At 57.8% G+C, this 17,414-nt stretch overlaps 3 protein-coding genes across 4 annotated transcripts in view; 1 reads left to right on the forward strand and 2 right to left on the reverse strand.

Annotated features, from left to right (window-relative positions):
• Positions 1–1,977, reverse strand: part of NAA60 (N-alpha-acetyltransferase 60, NatF catalytic subunit) — a 19,381-nt gene extending 17,404 nt beyond the window's left edge. Inside the window, exon 1 of one of the 2 annotated variants that reach the window (XM_027468751.3) lies at positions 1,836–1,977. The gene's annotated coding sequence lies outside the window, so the exon portion shown is untranslated. Of the gene's footprint in view, positions 1–1,206; positions 1,394–1,835 lie in introns of those variants that run through there. The other variant, XM_027468750.3, reaches the window with a different exon arrangement.
• On the reverse strand, positions 1,669–10,987 carry INTS15 (integrator complex subunit 15). Its single transcript, XM_027468749.3, has 6 exons — positions 10,678–10,987; positions 10,188–10,409; positions 8,762–8,927; positions 6,405–6,932; positions 3,740–3,779; positions 1,669–2,339 (listed from the first exon to the last, which is right to left on the reverse strand). Exons 1-6 carry the CDS (start codon positions 10,870–10,872, stop codon positions 2,141–2,143), a joined length of 1,350 nt encoding a protein of 449 aa, XP_027324550.3. The 5' UTR covers positions 10,873–10,987; the 3' UTR covers positions 1,669–2,140.
• Positions 10,988–11,103: 116 nt separating this feature from the next.
• On the forward strand, positions 11,104–15,693 carry LOC101803936 (deoxyribonuclease-1-like). The gene is made up of 9 exons (XM_027469580.3): positions 11,104–11,910; positions 13,022–13,169; positions 13,548–13,636; positions 13,774–13,857; positions 13,954–14,069; positions 14,480–14,592; positions 15,007–15,161; positions 15,239–15,335; positions 15,457–15,693. The coding sequence occupies exons 2-9, from the start codon at positions 13,023–13,025 to the stop codon at positions 15,508–15,510; spliced, it is 855 nt and encodes a 284-aa protein (XP_027325381.3). The 5' UTR covers positions 11,104–11,910; position 13,022; the 3' UTR covers positions 15,511–15,693.
• The last annotated feature ends 1,721 nt before the right edge of the window (positions 15,694–17,414 follow it).

Consider the following 17,414-nt stretch of genomic DNA (forward strand, 5'->3'; position numbering starts at 1 on the left):
TTTCCACCCGCAGCTCCCCCAGGGTTTCACACCATCCGAGGCCAGCCTTGGCACCAGGAGACGCGGTGACACCCCTCTGGGCTAGGAAACCCCTCTGTTTTAAGAGAGCGTCCCTAGAACAGCAGTTTCTCTGCTCCTTGCCCATTGCTCAGACACATGAAGGCACCTGGCCGTGCACATCCCAAGCAACCAGCCAAGAGATGACAGCGGGTTCAGAGAACAACACGGTGCGGCAGGACAGGGCACGTTCCTTTACTGCTGCCAGGCACGTAACGAGTAATTAAAGCACCAATTTCCGAGACGTAGCAGAGCTGCTTTTCTGCCCTACGCATTAAAACCACCTCCTGTAGTATCCTGGTGCTGGGCACTCCCCAGCATTGCAGCGAGGAGCGTGAGGCCGCCCCAGTGTCTTCTTGCAAGTGAAGGCAGTCTGTACTCCAGTCACTGCACACTGCAAGTCTTATTTATTATTATATTATTATTATTTGTATTTAAAATATCATCACTTCTTAGAAATCTCTTACAGCTTATTCATACACTCAAGTGGCTTATTTAAAAAAACAAACAAAACAACAACAAAAAGGAAACAAACCCGGGTGCTGGCACGCCCAGAGCGTTACCAGAAGTATTCTCTTTAAAAGCTTTTAAAGAAAAGAAGTCACGGGGGTGAAAGGGAGAGCACACTGAGAAAGGAAATAAATCCAGCATGAATTCTTAACGAAAAGGCACTCCCAGCTATAAAACGTTCATAAAACCGAGATGGGAGAGTGGATGAACAGCCGTGCATCAGCCTCTGGTGGTACTTTGGGGCAGGGCACGGGCTCTCGGGACAACCCAACCCGAAGCTGCCCATAGCTGCGGGCAGCCCCCGGTGCCACAGGACGGATACAACGGCAGAGCAGCCCGGAGGGCGGCAGGTACCAGGAACGGGAGCTGGAGAAAGGCAAACGCTCCCCGTTTGTGCTGATGAGAGCGATGGAAAACCCACACCCGGTGTGTGCCCAGCGCCCCGCGCACCTCGCATCGCAGCACAGGGATGCGGGCAGCGGCCGGGCCCTCTGACAGCCCCGTGCAGCCACCAGCGGGGAGCCGGGCCCCGAGCACCTCGCGCCCGGCCCGCCTGAGGCGAGGCCCCGCGGCTGGGCCCGCCGCTCCCTCCCGCACCCCCCCCCCACAAACCGGGGGTCCCGGCCGGGTCCCGCTCACCTCGGGGGGGCGCGGGGCGCGCTGCAGGCGGAGGGGGGGCGGCACCGGGCGCTCAGCGCATGGCGAGAGCAGGAGGAGGAGGAGGAGGAGGAGGAGGCGGCGGCTGAGGCCGGGCCCGCGGCGGGCACCCACCGGCGGCCGCTGCTCTTCCGCGGGCACCGCGCAACAACGCGCGGCCCTATTGGCTGCCGCCGCCCCGTCAGGCGCAAGCGCGGCACGCAGCGGGCGGGCCCCGCAACCCCCCCCCAGCCTCCCCCCCCCCCCCGGTACCGGGACCCCCTCAGGGCCCCCTCAGGGCCCCCCCCCGGTGCCGGCCGCGCCCCGCTCAGCCCCACGCAGCCCCCGGGGGCTCCCCGTGCCGCTACAGCCACCCAGGACGCGTCCCCTTCCCCCGTTTCCCCCCCCCCCGGGACCCTCCGAGCCCCGCTGTGAAGAAAGCGACACCGACACCGCCCGCGGCCCCTCGGTTCCTCGCCCGCTTCCTTTAATGCGGCAGCGCCGGGCCCTGCCTCGTGCTGCCGGGGCCAACACCGGCCCCACACGGCCCCCGGTACAAATCTCGATGGAGGAACGGCCGGGCTGGGGCACCCCGCTGGGGGATCCCATGGCTCTCCTCCCCCGGGCCGCACCGTGAGGAAACGCAGCGAGGGCGATGGCCGAAACACCGCGGAGCCAGAAGATTTCCACCTTCTCCAGTCCCTTGTCTTCTCCCCCTGCTCTTCTCGTCCAGGCCGTCCGCATCCCGCGGTGGAAGCGGCTGCAACCCGCAACCTACCCGGCTACAGTCTGCTCTACGCCCCCAGGGCCGAGCCCGCACGCAGGCATGGCCCAGCTTTCGGTCAAAGAGGGAAATGTGGGTCCCGAGACGTTTGGTTTCCTCTGTGAGGCTTCCCCCCAACGGAGGGAATCTGGCTACCTCCCGCCGCCGCGGCTCCTAGCGGATGGGCCGGTACGGGAACGTCATCCCCGGGAGGAAGGTTTGCACGGGGTGAGCCGGGAGCGCCGGGTGCGCAGGCAGCGCGGGGTGCGCGGGGTAGCCCAGAGGAGGAGTGTGGATGTGAGGGTAAAATCCTGGCGGCAGGGCTCCGTGGGTTGGTTGCTGTACGGGACCTGAAATCACCAGCTGGAGCAGGCTGCGGAAGGAAATGCAGACAGGGGAGTTATCGGCAGGCTGGTGGAGGGGCTCTCCCCTGCCCACAAGGGCTCTGCAGACAATTCATCACCATGCAGCACTGCTCGCAGGCAAGAGGACACTGATTATGCTCTTTACAGCTTCCAGCAGATGCTTTTCTCTTTTTTTTCTTCCCTTTTATATCTAGTTGCACTTTGCTCAGTGACCACCAGCTAGGAGGACTCCCTGGCAGGAGCAACACCAAGCTCTGGGGCCACCGACCCTAAGCACAGATGCTCTGAGCTACCTGCCTGGGCACACAACAAACCTTCCAACCCCCCGACTTTGACTTCCACCTTCCTTCCCAAGCCCAGGGCAGTTTTTGCTGCTGGTCAGGATCCCGTGTGGAAAGCCCAGGTCTCCATGCACCTTGTGCCTCAGCAGTGGCCCTGCTCGCTCCCACTGGAGGAACTGGAAGGGGTGAGAGCTCACTGCACACCGTGTTTCTGATCACACAGAAATTCAGGTTTTGAGAGACCCGGTGGTTTCAACCACTGCTCATTTGTGGCCATATCAACGTTATTTACTTCTGCATTAGGAACTTGATCTACACGGGTGTTTAAAAACATAGAAACAAAAGCAGGAGCCACAGAGTGATGAAGATAAGTCTCCGTTCTCAGGTAGCTGTCTGCTGAGTATTTTTCCCCTTTAAAGTCCCTCTATAAGCCACTATACAATCCTTTTTGGCTCATTTTTACTTTGTGACTATTCCTCATTCAAGTGGGCCTCACTTTCCTCTGAAGGTGTTTTATTAAAAAAAAAAAAAAAAAAAAAATGCTTCTAGCAGAAATGAGATCTGTCTGTTTCTCTAAAGGCAGCAATGCTGCTTTTGAGTAACCTTCCTTTTTCTTTAACCCTCAGGTGTTAACAGAACATGAAACATCAGGTGGGGAGCAGCTTCTCACAACACGGGCATCATCTGGCTTTCGTGAGAGGAGATTCTACGTGTGAGCATTTTCAGCTACTGCTGAGAAAAGATCTGAAACCAGATAAGGGCTAAGAGGTGAGAAACAACACGCAGTTAAGCTTAGGCTCAGGTAAAATCAGTGTGGAGCTGGGGATGAGACAGGTCCCACACTGTAATTTCATTTTTCCTGTCCATTTGTTCTGACAGAGGCTGGGCAAGATCACCTATATGGTTAGAATCACTGACGTCTCCTTGAGACCAGAGTCCAGCTTGCAAGGGGAAAATAAATGATGACCTTTATCCTCACTGAATAAAGTCTGAATAAAGTGTCTGAATCAAGGCCAACTTCCAGGAAGTGAACACAAATTTTTAGAGGAGATTTCATCTCAACAGCCCTCAAGTATGCATCTTGGAATATGTGTCACAACAAACACAGCTAGAGAAAGATCTCTTACTTGTTATGTGGTAGCCTGGAGCACACAGTTCTCAAGTCATCTGAAAGAGAGCACAAGATGTAACAATGAGGGTAAAGCAGCAATTCGAGCAATTTTCCCCTCCACTCTCCTTTCTAAAGGAAGATTAGTGAAAAGACTCCAGTGATCCACAGATCCAGAATCCTGTTCTCAGGCCAGTAACCTTCCTAGAAGAGACGTTTCTCCACCTCACCAGTCTTACCCCATTTTTTTGCTGAGATTAGCTCAGCTTTTCACACTTCACCATCCCCTGTAGGTTCTGCATTTAACCCATGCGACCATGTGGCAAACACAACCTCGTTTCAGGGCAGACCAAGCATCAGCACAGGATGTGCAGCTGGCAAAGCGCAGCCCTGCCCGGCTCCACACATCCTGACTGCAGCCGCTGCCGTTCCCAACACAAAGCTGCTGCCAAGGGAGAGGACAGGCCCCAGCTCCCTGCGCTTACAGCCACCGCTTCCTCTGCCCTGAGACACCTGAGATGCTGCAGGCCTCCCAGCACAACAAAAGAGCTGACCATCAGCACAATATCCAAGCAATCTAGCCACGGGAACACAGCTCCATCAATAAGTAACTAAGTTAACGCGAGGTGTGACGCTGCTCGGTGAATGTGGCTTTCATGATGGCAAATGGATCGGGGCAAAGGCAAAACACATCAAAACGTACCCCTAAAACCCTGAACTAACGGGTGTTTCAGCTGCAGCTTATACTGAACTACCTCTCCTTCCACTTAAAAATGCAATAAAACAAGCACTCAGGAAGTGCTGAGTGCCTCGCTAGGGAGCAGCAGAGCTGAGAACAGCCATTTACTCCAAAGACTCCACTTTTCTGCCTTCTCTTACTACACCCAACATTGCTCTCCAGAAGGTTAGGAAGAAGAACACTGAGAAGTGACACGACAGCACCGCTTCAGCCAGGGCCAAAGCCTCAGGCACCTGCTTTGGCGGGGCTGCTCTCCATGGCTGGGAGACTGTGCTAAACATCTGGGCTCTCAGGGAACTCCAGGCCCTCTCACTGCACCAAGAAGCCACCGCCTGTTTTCAGCGCCGTTTCAAGAAAACAGTACGTGTGGGGGGCTCTATGTTGTACTGAGGCACTTCCTTTTTTTTTTTTTTTTTTTTTATTTCCACAGGTGTTTCAGAAAGAACTGTTTCTGGAAACAGGAAGGACAGATGAAAGCCACGTTAGGCTTCTTTAGTAAGTTCAAGACAGACCATAATACAGCCTTATTACAGGAGAACTGAAGGCCCAGAAGCTCCACATAAACAGTTTTCATTTTCTTTTCTAATCTCTTGTCTATTGCATGTACCTCATGGTACATCTGTTTCATGGTCTCTCCTCCAGCAGGCAAACTTAGAGGAGACAAAGTGAAAAGCAATGTAACGGTGCTTTTATACAGCTACAAGCAATTCCTGGCCCCAGACTGCTTAGGAGGAACAGAGCTGTCCTGAAAAGTAACTTGAGGCAGCCAGGAGCAAGCCCTGCTCGCGCTCTCAGCCAGAGCAAGCAGCAGTCCCAAATGCAGAGCCAACACTGCCTCATCGCCCTGCTGCAGCAGTGACATTTGACAGAAGCTCACGCAGCACCGCATGACTGGGCATCAGTGGAGGATTTCACACTGCTCAGGCTCACACCGCTCTGCTACACTCCTGTATCTGAACTAGACATTGCAGTCAGTCACAGGCTTCCAGCACAAGAAATGCTTTCAGTACTTTCTTCCTGCTGTACATACGATGATATACACATGACTCGACTCCCGGAGCCGGTTATGAGCTAGCCCAGACGGTTTTAACACGCAGAAACGCAGACTGAGTGCACCTAACAGCATGCCTGGGCTTACGTATCCTAACAGTTCTCTGCTGCCTCTGGTTTTGGGCCAGAACTCTGCCCCAGGGAGCCCAGCACAGCGCTGCTGGAGGCCTGCACCGTGCAAGGCAACTCGGAGCAGACTCCTCTGGCTCCTGGGCATCACCTTTCACGTTTCAAAGCAAGTTTGAAAAGCTGGCAAAAAAAGAAATTAAGCTTGTAGTGTGCACACTGGGACAGGTGCCGTGGTCCCACGTGACACATCTGCCCTCTGCTCCCCAGTGGCTGCTCCTGGAATTGTTTCCCAAGGCCGGGAGAGTTGAGGAGAGGATGCAGGACCCTCGCAAACAGCCACAGCAGGCCCCACGGCTCAGGCCAGCTGGGAGCCACTGCCGTTCCCAGCCAGGTAACTGCTGTTATGTCTGACCTACTGAGGGTCAGCGCAGGCAAGGCGACCTTTCTCTCTGTGTTCTGGTACCAACCACACAGCTCACGCTTGTGTGGGGGCCCTGAACATGCTCAGTTTGGCCCCAAGCCAGACACCCAGATATATCCAGCATCCTGCACGCTAGGTAGAAGATCAATTCTCCAGCTCTGCAAGACAACAGACAGGTTAATTGCATCAATTATTTTTTTTCCTTACTCCCCATCTTGTTATTCTTCTCAAATTTTTTCCTGCACCACACTCTAACATCGTTTCCTATGAGCAGCTGGCTGCTACCGCGGCTAAAAATGTGTTGATCTTGGTTCCCTCCACCCCAGAACTCCCTACCATGACACCCACATGTTGAAAGAAAAGAATCCAACACCAGGGGCTTTGGCAGCCCCCTCAACAACTTACCTCGAGTGCACAGGAGCGCTCCCGATGCCATGGCCACTTGCAAAGCCTGAGCCAGCCTGTCCAGGGCCAGTTCAATCTCTTTGGATGCATTGAGAGGGTTGAGTTCATCAGACAGCCTGTTAATTTCCTCAACAAGCGGAACCACGTGGTCAAAGGGTACCAGCCCCAGGCGCCCGTAGAGGTTCTTCTCTGTTAAGTGCCCCTGAAGCATCATAAGAACCTGCAGGACGGTTAGATGCAGTTTTGAATACAGCTGATGGCAATCTCCATCGTCCCCTTCAGCCGAGTCCGTGGCCATCTTGGTGTTGGGGTGTCCATTTGAGAGAGAGGCTTTCTGCTTCCTTTTGTAAGCCAACGGGGCCTTCACGCACCAACGGATCAGCCCAGTCAGCGGGGTGAGCTCTAAAAACCCTATGGGCAGGTTGGCTGCAATAGGAGTGTTTAGGAAGGTGATCAGGATCAGGCGGGGGTCTTCGAAGATCCAGGAAACAATCAGCTCGAGCAGTTCTGAGGGAGGGATGAGATCATCTGCAGACAGGAAAGATATTGCTCAGTAAGCACAGCCTTGCACTGAAGCACGGGACAGCACTCTTACTAATCTCTCCCACACACATTTCCTGCAGTGTCACAATTACAGTTTCAGAACCTCCCCACGTCTGCTTTTTTTTTTTTGTGTGTTTGTTTAAAAAAAGATGCTCTTTTGTCCCTGGGAGACACAACCACACTCCTGTCAACTTCAGCTTCTTCACCTATTTTGAAAACAGCTCCAAATGCCAATGTTTAACCCCTTTCACAGCAAAGCTCCTCTTTTTTTTTTTTTTTTTTTCTTCCTTTTTCTCCCACCTGTCATCTGCTTACTCTCTTCCTAAACTTAGTCTCCATTCATCCCTTGCCACAGGAAGCACAATGGGAGAGAAGACAAGAAAAACTCCTTGGCATTTCCTTCTCCTCACCCCAACGGTTCAGCTAATTCCCTTTCTGACTTACCTAAACAAGCTTGGCTTGTGGAAAAACTTAAAACAACAGTACCACACAATAGGTGAAGGATTTAAAGGTTACATAGCTTCAACTAAGAAGCGAAAGGTGGCCACGAGTTGAAGCTGGATTACAGACAACAGGGGCATTCACGGTGATTGCGTGTCACCCTGTGACAGTGGCAGGATGCGGGACTGAGTGATGTGCTCTCGGTGCAAGCTGACTCAACACTGAATTATCTCATCAGGTCTCGGCTGAAAATGACTTATAGGACAAATCATTTGAACTACCTCATTACTAATAAGCCCCAGATCCCGAGTTGGTACTTCCTAGCTTCTGAGACTTCTGGGTGTCATACAGGCTGCTGGTTGTGCAATCAAACCCTGTCCTCACAACATGGTGGAGACTACTCTTTGAAAAATAAGCTTCCTTTTATCACCTCAAATAAACAAAGGTAAAGGTAAAAAAAAAAAACAAAAAAAAAACATACTTCCTGTAACTGTTTTCTTTCTGATAGGTCTTTTAAAGCTGGATGAGACTTCACGTGGCTGCATAAAATAAAATACTGAGGAATAACATACTGCAAGCTCTACCAAATACTCAAAAAAAAAAAAAAAAAAGCCTAAGCCTGCACCTCTTTTTCAGTAATGCCAAGCTGTTTATCTGGAGAAGACTGAAAAATACCTCCTTTATCCGTAACAAATGCATTTGCTGTTTTTGGATGATACGTGATGTTGGCATTTAGTGTGTGGTTATCCTTGGCCTCCCACAAGTTCTCTCTCACTGACTAAGCTAACTCAATCTTATTTTAGTCATATGAATGTTTCCAGTCTCTGAGCAGCATCAACATGAGATGGGGCATATCAACAGGTCAAGCGCACTCACACACTTGAAGAGAGCTCTGGAAGCAGGCTGTCAATTCTGTTTCTTACCACTGCTCAACAGAAACCCTGCTCCAGCCTGGAAGCATCCACAGTCTGTGTCTTCCCCCTTTTTGGGAGGAACTCGATTAAGAGCCAGGCCTGAGCCTACCTGCTGGATAGCACAACGAGGAGGAAAAGCTGCCCAGGTGGGTCAGGCTGCGCTCCTAGCACTGCTCAGTCAGTGAGGGCCCCCTGTCCTTTGCCCTGTGTGGTGACGCTGCCCTTTGTGTCAGGCATTGCTTGGCTGCTTCCTTATTACTCTCCCTTCAGCCACTGAGGGGTTGCTTTGTCCTCACCCCAGTGACAGATGTCACACCCCCATCACACCCCTGAGCTGCTGCTGGCAGCAATTTTCTCCTAACGAGCGTCTTTAGAATTTAAGTCGTTAATTTGCTTGCAACAGTTAATCTGCGTTGCGTTACACCACACCTCCTTGTAAGACAGCCTAGAAATATTTACCTGAAGAGAGGTCGTAGAGAGCTGTGACCGCCGTAATGAACTGGCAGCAGAAGCGAGGGCTGGCACTGAAGATCTGTTTCAGCGTTTGGATGGAGCCCGGCACCAAGTTGCAGTAGTCGTCCACCAAGGCTCGGGCCAGCCTCACGCAGTACACGGCGGGGGTTCGCTGCGGGGATGAGAGCAAACCATGAGAGCAGCCCAGAGCAGAGCACGGGAGGTTCCACAGAGCTGATTTAGAGTCTACTTTGCCCAAACACTGTGCCCGCCCACATCATCCAGCCACTTTGCTGTTGCCACGTTCGTGTTTCCACTTTCCCCAAAATGAAAGCGCTCTCGTGCTCTCGCTCAATCTCTGTGTATAAAAGAACCACTCACAGACAGGAATAAAATTACTGTGTCAGGATATTAACATAGACGGTGATATTCCGTGTTTACAATACTCATAATTTAAAAAATAAAACCTCTTATATCAACATTCTCACTTAGAAGAATTTTTCACCAGCTCAGCAACAATGTGCTGTAGTTCAACTACTTCAGCAGCAGAGCAGCTGGTTCAGAAACCTACCAGTTACAGCTGACATTCCTCACATGGACAATTCCGTGCAACTTAAGAGCTGCATTCTTCAAAACAAACCAACCAACCCCTGTGCCTGTCTCTGCTGCCCAGGGCACATCCCCTCCTCCTTCCCCAGGGCCCAACAGACAGAAGAACAAAGACACCACAGGAGCAGTAACAGCCTCCCCTCCAGCACCCTCCTCTCTCAGCGCAGCCTTTCTGCTCTTTCCCCTCTACAAACAGGTGACTTCTGCACCTCCCACGGAGGCAGCAGGAACACAGAGGCACTTCTGATGGTCTGCAGGGGGGAATATCAGCAGGGAAGGAGGGGACATCCTTCACAGGGGCATAACAGATCCCTGAGGTACTGCACCCACAGAAGACAGACACGGGCACTTCTGACATGAATCTCAAGAGGCAGATTTGCCTCTTTTGCCATGCCAGAACTGTTGGGTGCAGCTTATCTCCCAAACTCCAGTCTGCTCCTTTATGCAATGTGACTGTGATCTGCCCTCATCCTCTTCCCAGCACTGCTCAAACCCTCCACTGCCCCTTCTGACTTTCTGGAGGGGAGGGGGATAAGTGCCACAAAAAATCAACACTTTCACTGACAGTAAAAGAAAAACTTCTTCAGCCAGTGCAGCACATAAACAGATCGGCAAAAACTCTACCCCGTGCTGGAGCAAAGGAACGGACAGGAGCACAGACGTGGTGTGAATGTGGCCACAGCACGCAGCTGTTGCTTCAGCTAACACTGCCACGGATGTGCCACCGACTGCAGCCAGCTGCCACCAGCCGTTAGGTGGCACGAAGCACGCCCGCTGCCCGTGTGGCACGCTCCCTCCTGCCTTGTCTGCACAGGAACCGCACCTGCAGCCAGAAGGCGGCACACTCCAGGACGGGAACCCTGCACACAGCCACCGCCATGGACACCAGTTTCCCCAGCAAAGCCATCCTGTTGTCATCCGCTTTGTTCCCTTGGGGGCTGAAGAGAGACGAGAAAATGAGCTGCCGAACCGAGTCCTTGGTCTGCTCTTGGAAATAATTGCACATGATCTCGAGGAGCTGGAGTTCCTGCAGCGAGTTCAGCCTCTGAAAGGAAACGAGAGCAAAGATGTGAAATACACCTGGGGCTTTTGGAGGAGGGGGAGCCGCTCTGGGGAAAAGGATAAGGGCGGCCAAGAGCTGGGTTACAAACCCACCCCCCAGGGCCCACCACACACCCCCAGCCCCCCCATGGGGGCACCCAAAACATCCCCACACCCCCAGCCCCGAGCACCCCCCCCCCATACACACACAGGGGGCAGCCTGCCCTGCACCAAGCCACCCTCAGGGGGGGATTAAAACACCCGGGGCCCACCTTGGGGGGGACGCCCCGCTCCTTGGGGACCTGGAAGAGGAACTCCTCCAGCAGCTCGGCCGGGCCCTTGTCGACCAGGGGGGGCAGGGGCGCGCTCTGCAGCTGGCTGCTGAAGTAGATGTCGAGGTGGTACAGCACCTCCTTGGCGGCGCTCAGCGCGTCCCGCCGCAGCAGAGAGTGACGGATGTCGCTCATGGCGGCCTGCTCGGCCCTGTATGGCCCTGCCCGGCCCGATATGGCCCGGTGCGGCCCGGTGCGGCCTGGCCTGGCTCGGCCCGGCCTCCCTCAGCGCAGAGCGGGCGGGCGCTACGGCTCCGCGCGGCGGCCAAAAAGAGCCCGAACGCGGCCGCCCTCTGCTGGCCCTGATATGGGGGGGGGGCACAATAATGCCGGCCCCCAAGGAGGGGGGGGAGGCCCCGTGGGAGGGCGGCAGCTGCGGCTGGAGGCCGGCAGCGGGGCAAGGCCAACGGGCAGGGCAGGGTGAGGGGGCGGTGACAGCCTCACAGCCACCCTGGGCCCCCCCAGGCCAGCAGGGGTCTCGGTGCTGTGCTACCCCAAAAGTGTCACCTCAGCACCAGCCCTTGGGGACACCGCCACTGGGATGGGGACAACGCCACGGGGAGGGTTTGGGGTCAGGGACCCATCACCATCACCATCATGCTCTCGCCTCATTCCCTCGCCTCATTTCGGGGCCCCCAGGCACCCCCCGTCCTTGTGTCCCATGGCTGTGGGGGGCTTGGAGCCCTGATGCGGGTGCTGGATGGGCCCAGCCATGCCCCATTCCAGCTCCTCGAACCATCGGGCACGGGGTGGTGTGGGTGAAATAAAGGCGTTTTCAGACAAAGCCCAAAAGGCCGTGCCCGCTGTGGTGTTTCTCCCCCAGCAGGAGTGGTGGGAGCGGCCCCGTGCCCGGCACCTCGCAGTTGGCACTGTGCGTGCGGGGTTTATTTACACCTCGCAGATGGCTCTCGGTGTTTTTATCGATTCAGACCTATTCTTGGCCTTTCTCTGGACCTGGGGCTGGAGATACCGGTGCTGGCACTGGCTGAAAGAGTTGCTTTTTAATTTTCCACTGAACAGACCTTTGTTTCTGTGAAAAAAAATGCCATATAGAGCCTGAGGCCTTGCACACGTATTGGCTGGGCGACTCTTTGGCAAAGCGAGCGTGTTCCTCCCCATAAATGCAGGTGCAGCTCCTCCTTCCCTTTCCAGAGACCAAGGACGGCACCAAAGGTACGTCAGGCTCCCTGTCCCTCCCGGGGATCGCATCTCTGCAGTCACTTTCCGCAGCTCAGCTTATCGTTAGGTTATCTTTATGGGATGCTGCTCGGGGTCTGATCCCCGGTGCAGGTCATGAGCATCACCCGAGCGTCTGCCTGTGCACCCACATGGACACCTGTGGGTGCCTGGGCATTGCCTGGGAGCCTACGGAGGTGGATGGGTGCCGCAGGAGCAGGGAGGACCGGCAGGGGTTTGGGCTGGCAGTGGCACTGCCAGGTTGTAGCATCACCAGGATTTGGGGCATTACAGATTTTAGCCTTTGCAGTTGTAGCAGGGATGGAAGTGGGCGAAGGGGAGAGCTTCTACTAGACCGGCTGCCCCAGCCGCTAACACAAGCCTGGGGCACCCTGAAGCTGGCCGTATTTCCTGCTCTTATCAGCAGGCTCATTATCAGGCACGGACACCGAGGGCAACGCTGGTCCCAGCGGTGCTGGGTGCTCGGGGTGCGTGGGTTTGGCCAGGGTTCAGCTCCCATCGTCCGGGCAGGATGTGGTAAAACATTACCCCGGGGAGCTCAGCGCCGTGGGAAATGCTTCCCAAACGCCTTTCCCTGTGGGCTGGAGCAGCTCTGCTGCCTCGGAGCGAGGTTGGGGCAGCGGCGGTGCTTGGGGGCAGCAGCTGGCAGAGCAGCGTTGGGTGCGGGGGGACCCTTGCCCACCCCAGGGAAGAGCGCTCCTGGTGTGGGAGGACACCTGCAGGGGTGCCGGGGGTGTCCAGCCCTTGCTGTGTCCCAGCACAGCTGCTGTGGGGTCTTTTGGGTGCCTGGCACAGACCTGGGAGAGGCACAAGCCAAGGGACTTTGGTGTCCAGGGTCACGGGGAGGGGGGGAAGCCCACGAAGCCCTGTGTGATGGTGGCTGTGTGCACGCACACCTCAGCGACCCAAAGAGGGAAACAGCTTGAGGCTGCAGCTGGGTGCTTGGAAGGGCTCCCGGTGGTTCACTGGAAAATGGATGCCTCCCAGCGAAACCAGTAGGGCCACTGGGAATAGCCCAGCCGCCCTCGTCTGTGCCAAATTCCCCTCCCGGCCGGGCAGGCTGAGCTCACCCCTGCCCCTCACGCAGGATGGCGGCCTTGAAGCTGCTGCTGCCGCTGCTCGCTGCGGCTCTGCTGCTGCACGGGGCCGCGGCGCTGAGGATCAGCGCGTTCAACATCAGGGCGTTTGGGGACAGCAAGATGTCCAACCAGACCATCGCAGACTTCATCGTCTCTGTGAGTGCCGGGGGGAGAGGAGCCGTTGTGGCTGTGCTCCAGTCCCTGGGATGCAGCCTGGGGCCAGCAGACACCGGCTTTCCGTAGATCCCTGTCCATGCTGCACCTCCCTGTGCCTCCATCCCTCCACGCACACCCACCCGCACCCATTTTCCATGCCTCCACCCCCCCAGCCCACCTGCTCTTCCCCCACTCCTGTCTCCAGCCCAAGGCTGCCTCCATTCTCTCTGGCCCCAGGCACTGCCCGCTGCCACCCAGGCCCCTCCGAGCAGCCCGTTTTGGGGTACAGGGGGCAGCCTGGGGGGTACAGGGGGCAGCCCAGCCCAGGCACCCTTGGGTGCACACCGCAGGCGAGCAGCTCCGGGCTTGTGCCCCCAGATCCTGTCGGAGTACGACCTCACCGTGGTGCAGGAGGTGCGGGACGCCGACCTGAGTTCTGTCAGGAAGCTGGTGGCCCAGCTTAACAGGTGACCCCGATGGCACGGGGACAGACCCTGCACTGTCTCTGGCTGCGCCGGGGCCGCGCAGAGCCCCGTGGGTGCCGGCACAGCGGGAGCCTCCTCACCCTCCCCACCTCCTCACCCTCCCCACGTCTCGCTCCCAGTGCGTCGCCGTACCCCTACAGCTTTCTGGACAGCATCCCCCTGGGGAGGAACAGCTACAAGGAGCAGTACGTCTATATCTACAGGTGAGGGCCAGCGGGAGGGGAGGAATGCCACCAGGGCCGGCTGCTGCCCCCTCCAGCGGCTCCCGAGGGGAGGCGAGCACCTCTGGGTCCCCCCAGGACAGACGTCCTCTCCGTGCTGGGAAGCTACTACTACGACGACGGCTGCGAGCCCTGCGGGACCGATGTCTTCAGCAGGGAGCCCTTCATCGTGAAGTTCTCCTCGCCTACAACGCGTGAGCAGAGCTGGGCAGCCCCGGCACCGCTCCCCCCGGGCCCTTTGGGGCTGCCTGTGCCTGGCACAGGGGCTCCACCGGGCTCATTCGCTGCTGGGGGGGTTTCTCCCACCCATGGGTGCCCCAGGGGCATGGGTGCCTGCTCAGCACAGCAGGCACTGCGTGCTGCTTCCCACCACGTGCCACCTCCTGTGTCCCATCTCCTGTCACCTCCCGTTGCCTGCCATCTCCCATCGCCTCTCATTTCCCACCTCGTGCTGCTGCCTCTGCCTCCCCAGGACACACTCCCCCGCTCCCCTCTCTCTCCCACCCCCATCTCCTACCCCAAACCAAGGGAGCTTGCTAAAGGGACAGGAGAAAAGCTCAGGGGCTGTCCTGGCTGCGGGTATTGACTGCTGCCTCTCTGGCAGAGCTGGCGGAGTTCGTGGTAGCGCCCCTGCACGCGGAGCCCAGCAGCGCGCCGGACGAGATCGATGCGCTCGCCGACGTCTACACGGACGTCATCAACAAGTGGGCAACCGATGTAAGTGGCACCGGGGAACCTGGCTCCCCCCCCAGGGCAGCGAGGTGGGCTTGGACATGGCTCCGGGGCTGTGGCACGTCCCGGCAGCCATCCTTGGGTGGATTCATCCCGTGGGAGACCTCACGCGCCCATCTGAGCGGGTGCCACCCCGCAGTGTCTGGGCAGGGAGGGGGGATGCAGCTCCCGGGTGGCCCCAATGCCCTTCCTGGGGGCTTTCCCCCCACACAGTGCAGAGAGCCAGGTGGGTCTTGCTGCCCTGCACGATTTTGGGCAGCCGTTGCTGCCCCGTAATGGCCATGCTGCAAGGATTTGGCTCCGGCCACGCTGAGCGCACAGCCCGGGGACGTTCAGCACAGCCTGGGGTGGGCAGGGCTCATCTGAGGGGCCACCCCTGTCCCTCATTCTGCCCCGCAGAACGTCCTCTTCCTGGGTGACTTCAACGCCGACTGCTCCTACGTGACCGCGTCTCAGTGGCCCTCCATCCGCCTGCGCAACCTCCAAGCCTGCGAGTGGCTCATCCCTGACAGCGCTGACACCACCGTCGGCAGCACCAACTGCGCCTACGACCGGTGGGTGCCGTGGCGGTGGGCATGGGGGGCACCAGGGGGGGCACCAGCACGTGCTGACCCCCACGGTGCCTCGGCAGCATCGTTGCCTGTGGCTCCGCGCTGCGCCAGGCTGTTGAACCCAGCTCCGCCGCTGTCAACAACTTCCAGGCGAATTTCCGCATCCAGAACAAGGATGTGAGTGAGGGGCCGGGGCAGCCGGGGGATTGGAGCAGAATGTTTGGGCCCCAGCTGGCCACGACGATAATACCAGGTGTGGAAAACCAAAGCCACCTCTCTGCTTTCCCCCTGCACTCAGGCTTTGGCCGTCAGCGACCATTTCCCTGTGGAGGTGACACTGAAATCCCGCTGAGACGCGTGTGGTGGTCAGCGGGATGCCGTGACGCAGACGCGTGTCCCTCGTGGGGGTCCCTGCGCCGCCAGGTTCAACGAAGCTTCCTGACTGCTCCATCTGCTGCACGCTGTCCCTGCAAGGAGACAGCCTCCTGGGGTCTCGTGGCTGTGGGGTGCTTTAATTAAATATTTGCTCTTTTCAGCCTGTGCTGCTCGCTCAGAGGGCAGCTGGGTGCTGCGAGTGCCCTCTGTGCGCACACGCCCCGTGCCCACGCTGTCCTGTGTGTGTGCCGCCGTGCACATGCACTCCCACACGCCTGCTGCACACCCTCGTGTGCAAACCCGCTTGTGCACGCTCCTCCGTGTGCAATGCACACAACCCCACGCACACGTGCACCCCGTGCACCCCCAGTCTCCTTCTCACCATCCCTGTGTGCACGCCTGCGTTCCCCCAGCTGGAAGTGCCCATGCCCGCGTCCCCACGAGTTCCTGCACACACGTACACGTGTGCTCCCGTACAAACACTCAAACCTCCCCCTCCTGGGTGCTGTGGGGCTGCCCCACATGTGTGCCCCCAGCCCCACACACAGGTGATCCCTCCCCCCTATCCCTTAGGGCTCATTTCCATGTTTCCAAACCGAGTTTTGGGGGCACACCCCAGGGCATGAGGATGGTTGGCAAAGCAACCCCAGCCGGAGCATGGCGATGGGCTTGGTGGGTGCTTGGGGTGCTGAGCTGCTTCGCCCCCATCTCTCCAGCCCCCACCCTGAGCTTGGTGTCCCCCCGCAATGGGGCAACCCCGGCATGGGGGGGCTGCAGCCGGGAAGGTTCCCGGGACCTGGAGCCTCCCTGCTGCTGTCGAGAGTCCAGGAAATTTCCCTGCTGTGGGAAGAGCAGCTCCTGTCTGAGCAAGCAGCAGAGCAGGGTGTCGGGAAGGGCCTGGGAAGCTCCAGGCAGGATTCCTCCCCCTTGCTGAGTCGCGGGATGCCTCCAGCTCTTCTTCCAGCTCATGGGGCTGTGTCCTGCTGGAGCCCTCAGGGTGCCTGATGGGCTCCGGTGACGGTGGTAGGAGGTGGAGGATGTGAGTCAGCTCCCGGCGCAGTGCTGCGGTGCCTTCCCGGGGGTTTCGGTGCCTTTCCAGGGGTTTTGGTGCTCCTGGCACAGAGCCACCTTGTCCCGTTCTGCAGGAACTCCGTGTGCTGGGAGCACGGGCCCCATCCCAGCAGGACACCTGGCCGGGGGGGATTGACCCATGGGGGGAAGCAGTGACCGTGTGCGTGCTGCCGATGGGGAACAGGACGCAGGAACCCCCCCGGGCTGGGCACGAGGCCTCTCCCTGCAGGTGTGGGGGTCCCACCAGGTTGGTTGGCACCTGGAGAGCCCCCGCGTGTCCCGGCAGCACCTGCAGTGGGGCGCCAGGTTCCAAGGAGGATGCTGGAAGAGGAAATGCTTCTCCCAAAGGAACTGGGCCACTCACTGCCTGCAGGGATGGTGGAAAGCCCGAGCTGAGCAATCCTACAGGAATTCCTGGATGCGTTTGAGGACACTGGACTCACCCATGACTGGTGGGGAGGATGCTGCCCAGTGCAGTGTGCCGGAGCCCAGCAAGCCCCACCATGAGGAACCGTCACCTCCCCAGCCCCGGCTGCCGGCCACGCACCTGCCCCGCCACCAGCACGCCCCAAAGCCCGGATTCCTGGGGATGCCAGCCCAGCACCAGCACCGGGGCTCGGTCCCAGCCATGTCGCAGCTTCCCCAGTGGGATGGGGGCAGCGCCGCGTCCTGGGGCTGCTTGGGGTGGCTGATGGGGCAGGGGCTCGCAGCTGGCCCCTTGCACGGAGGCTCGCAGTGGCGCCCATGGCTCGACTGGCTTGACCCGAACAACCCCGCCATTTCCTCACGTCCCCTCTAATTACGTGTCTG

Source organism: Anas platyrhynchos, chromosome 15, assembly GCF_047663525.1.
Source record: "Anas platyrhynchos isolate ZD024472 breed Pekin duck chromosome 15, IASCAAS_PekinDuck_T2T, whole genome shotgun sequence".
Taxonomy (NCBI): Eukaryota; Metazoa; Chordata; class Aves; order Anseriformes; family Anatidae; genus Anas; species Anas platyrhynchos.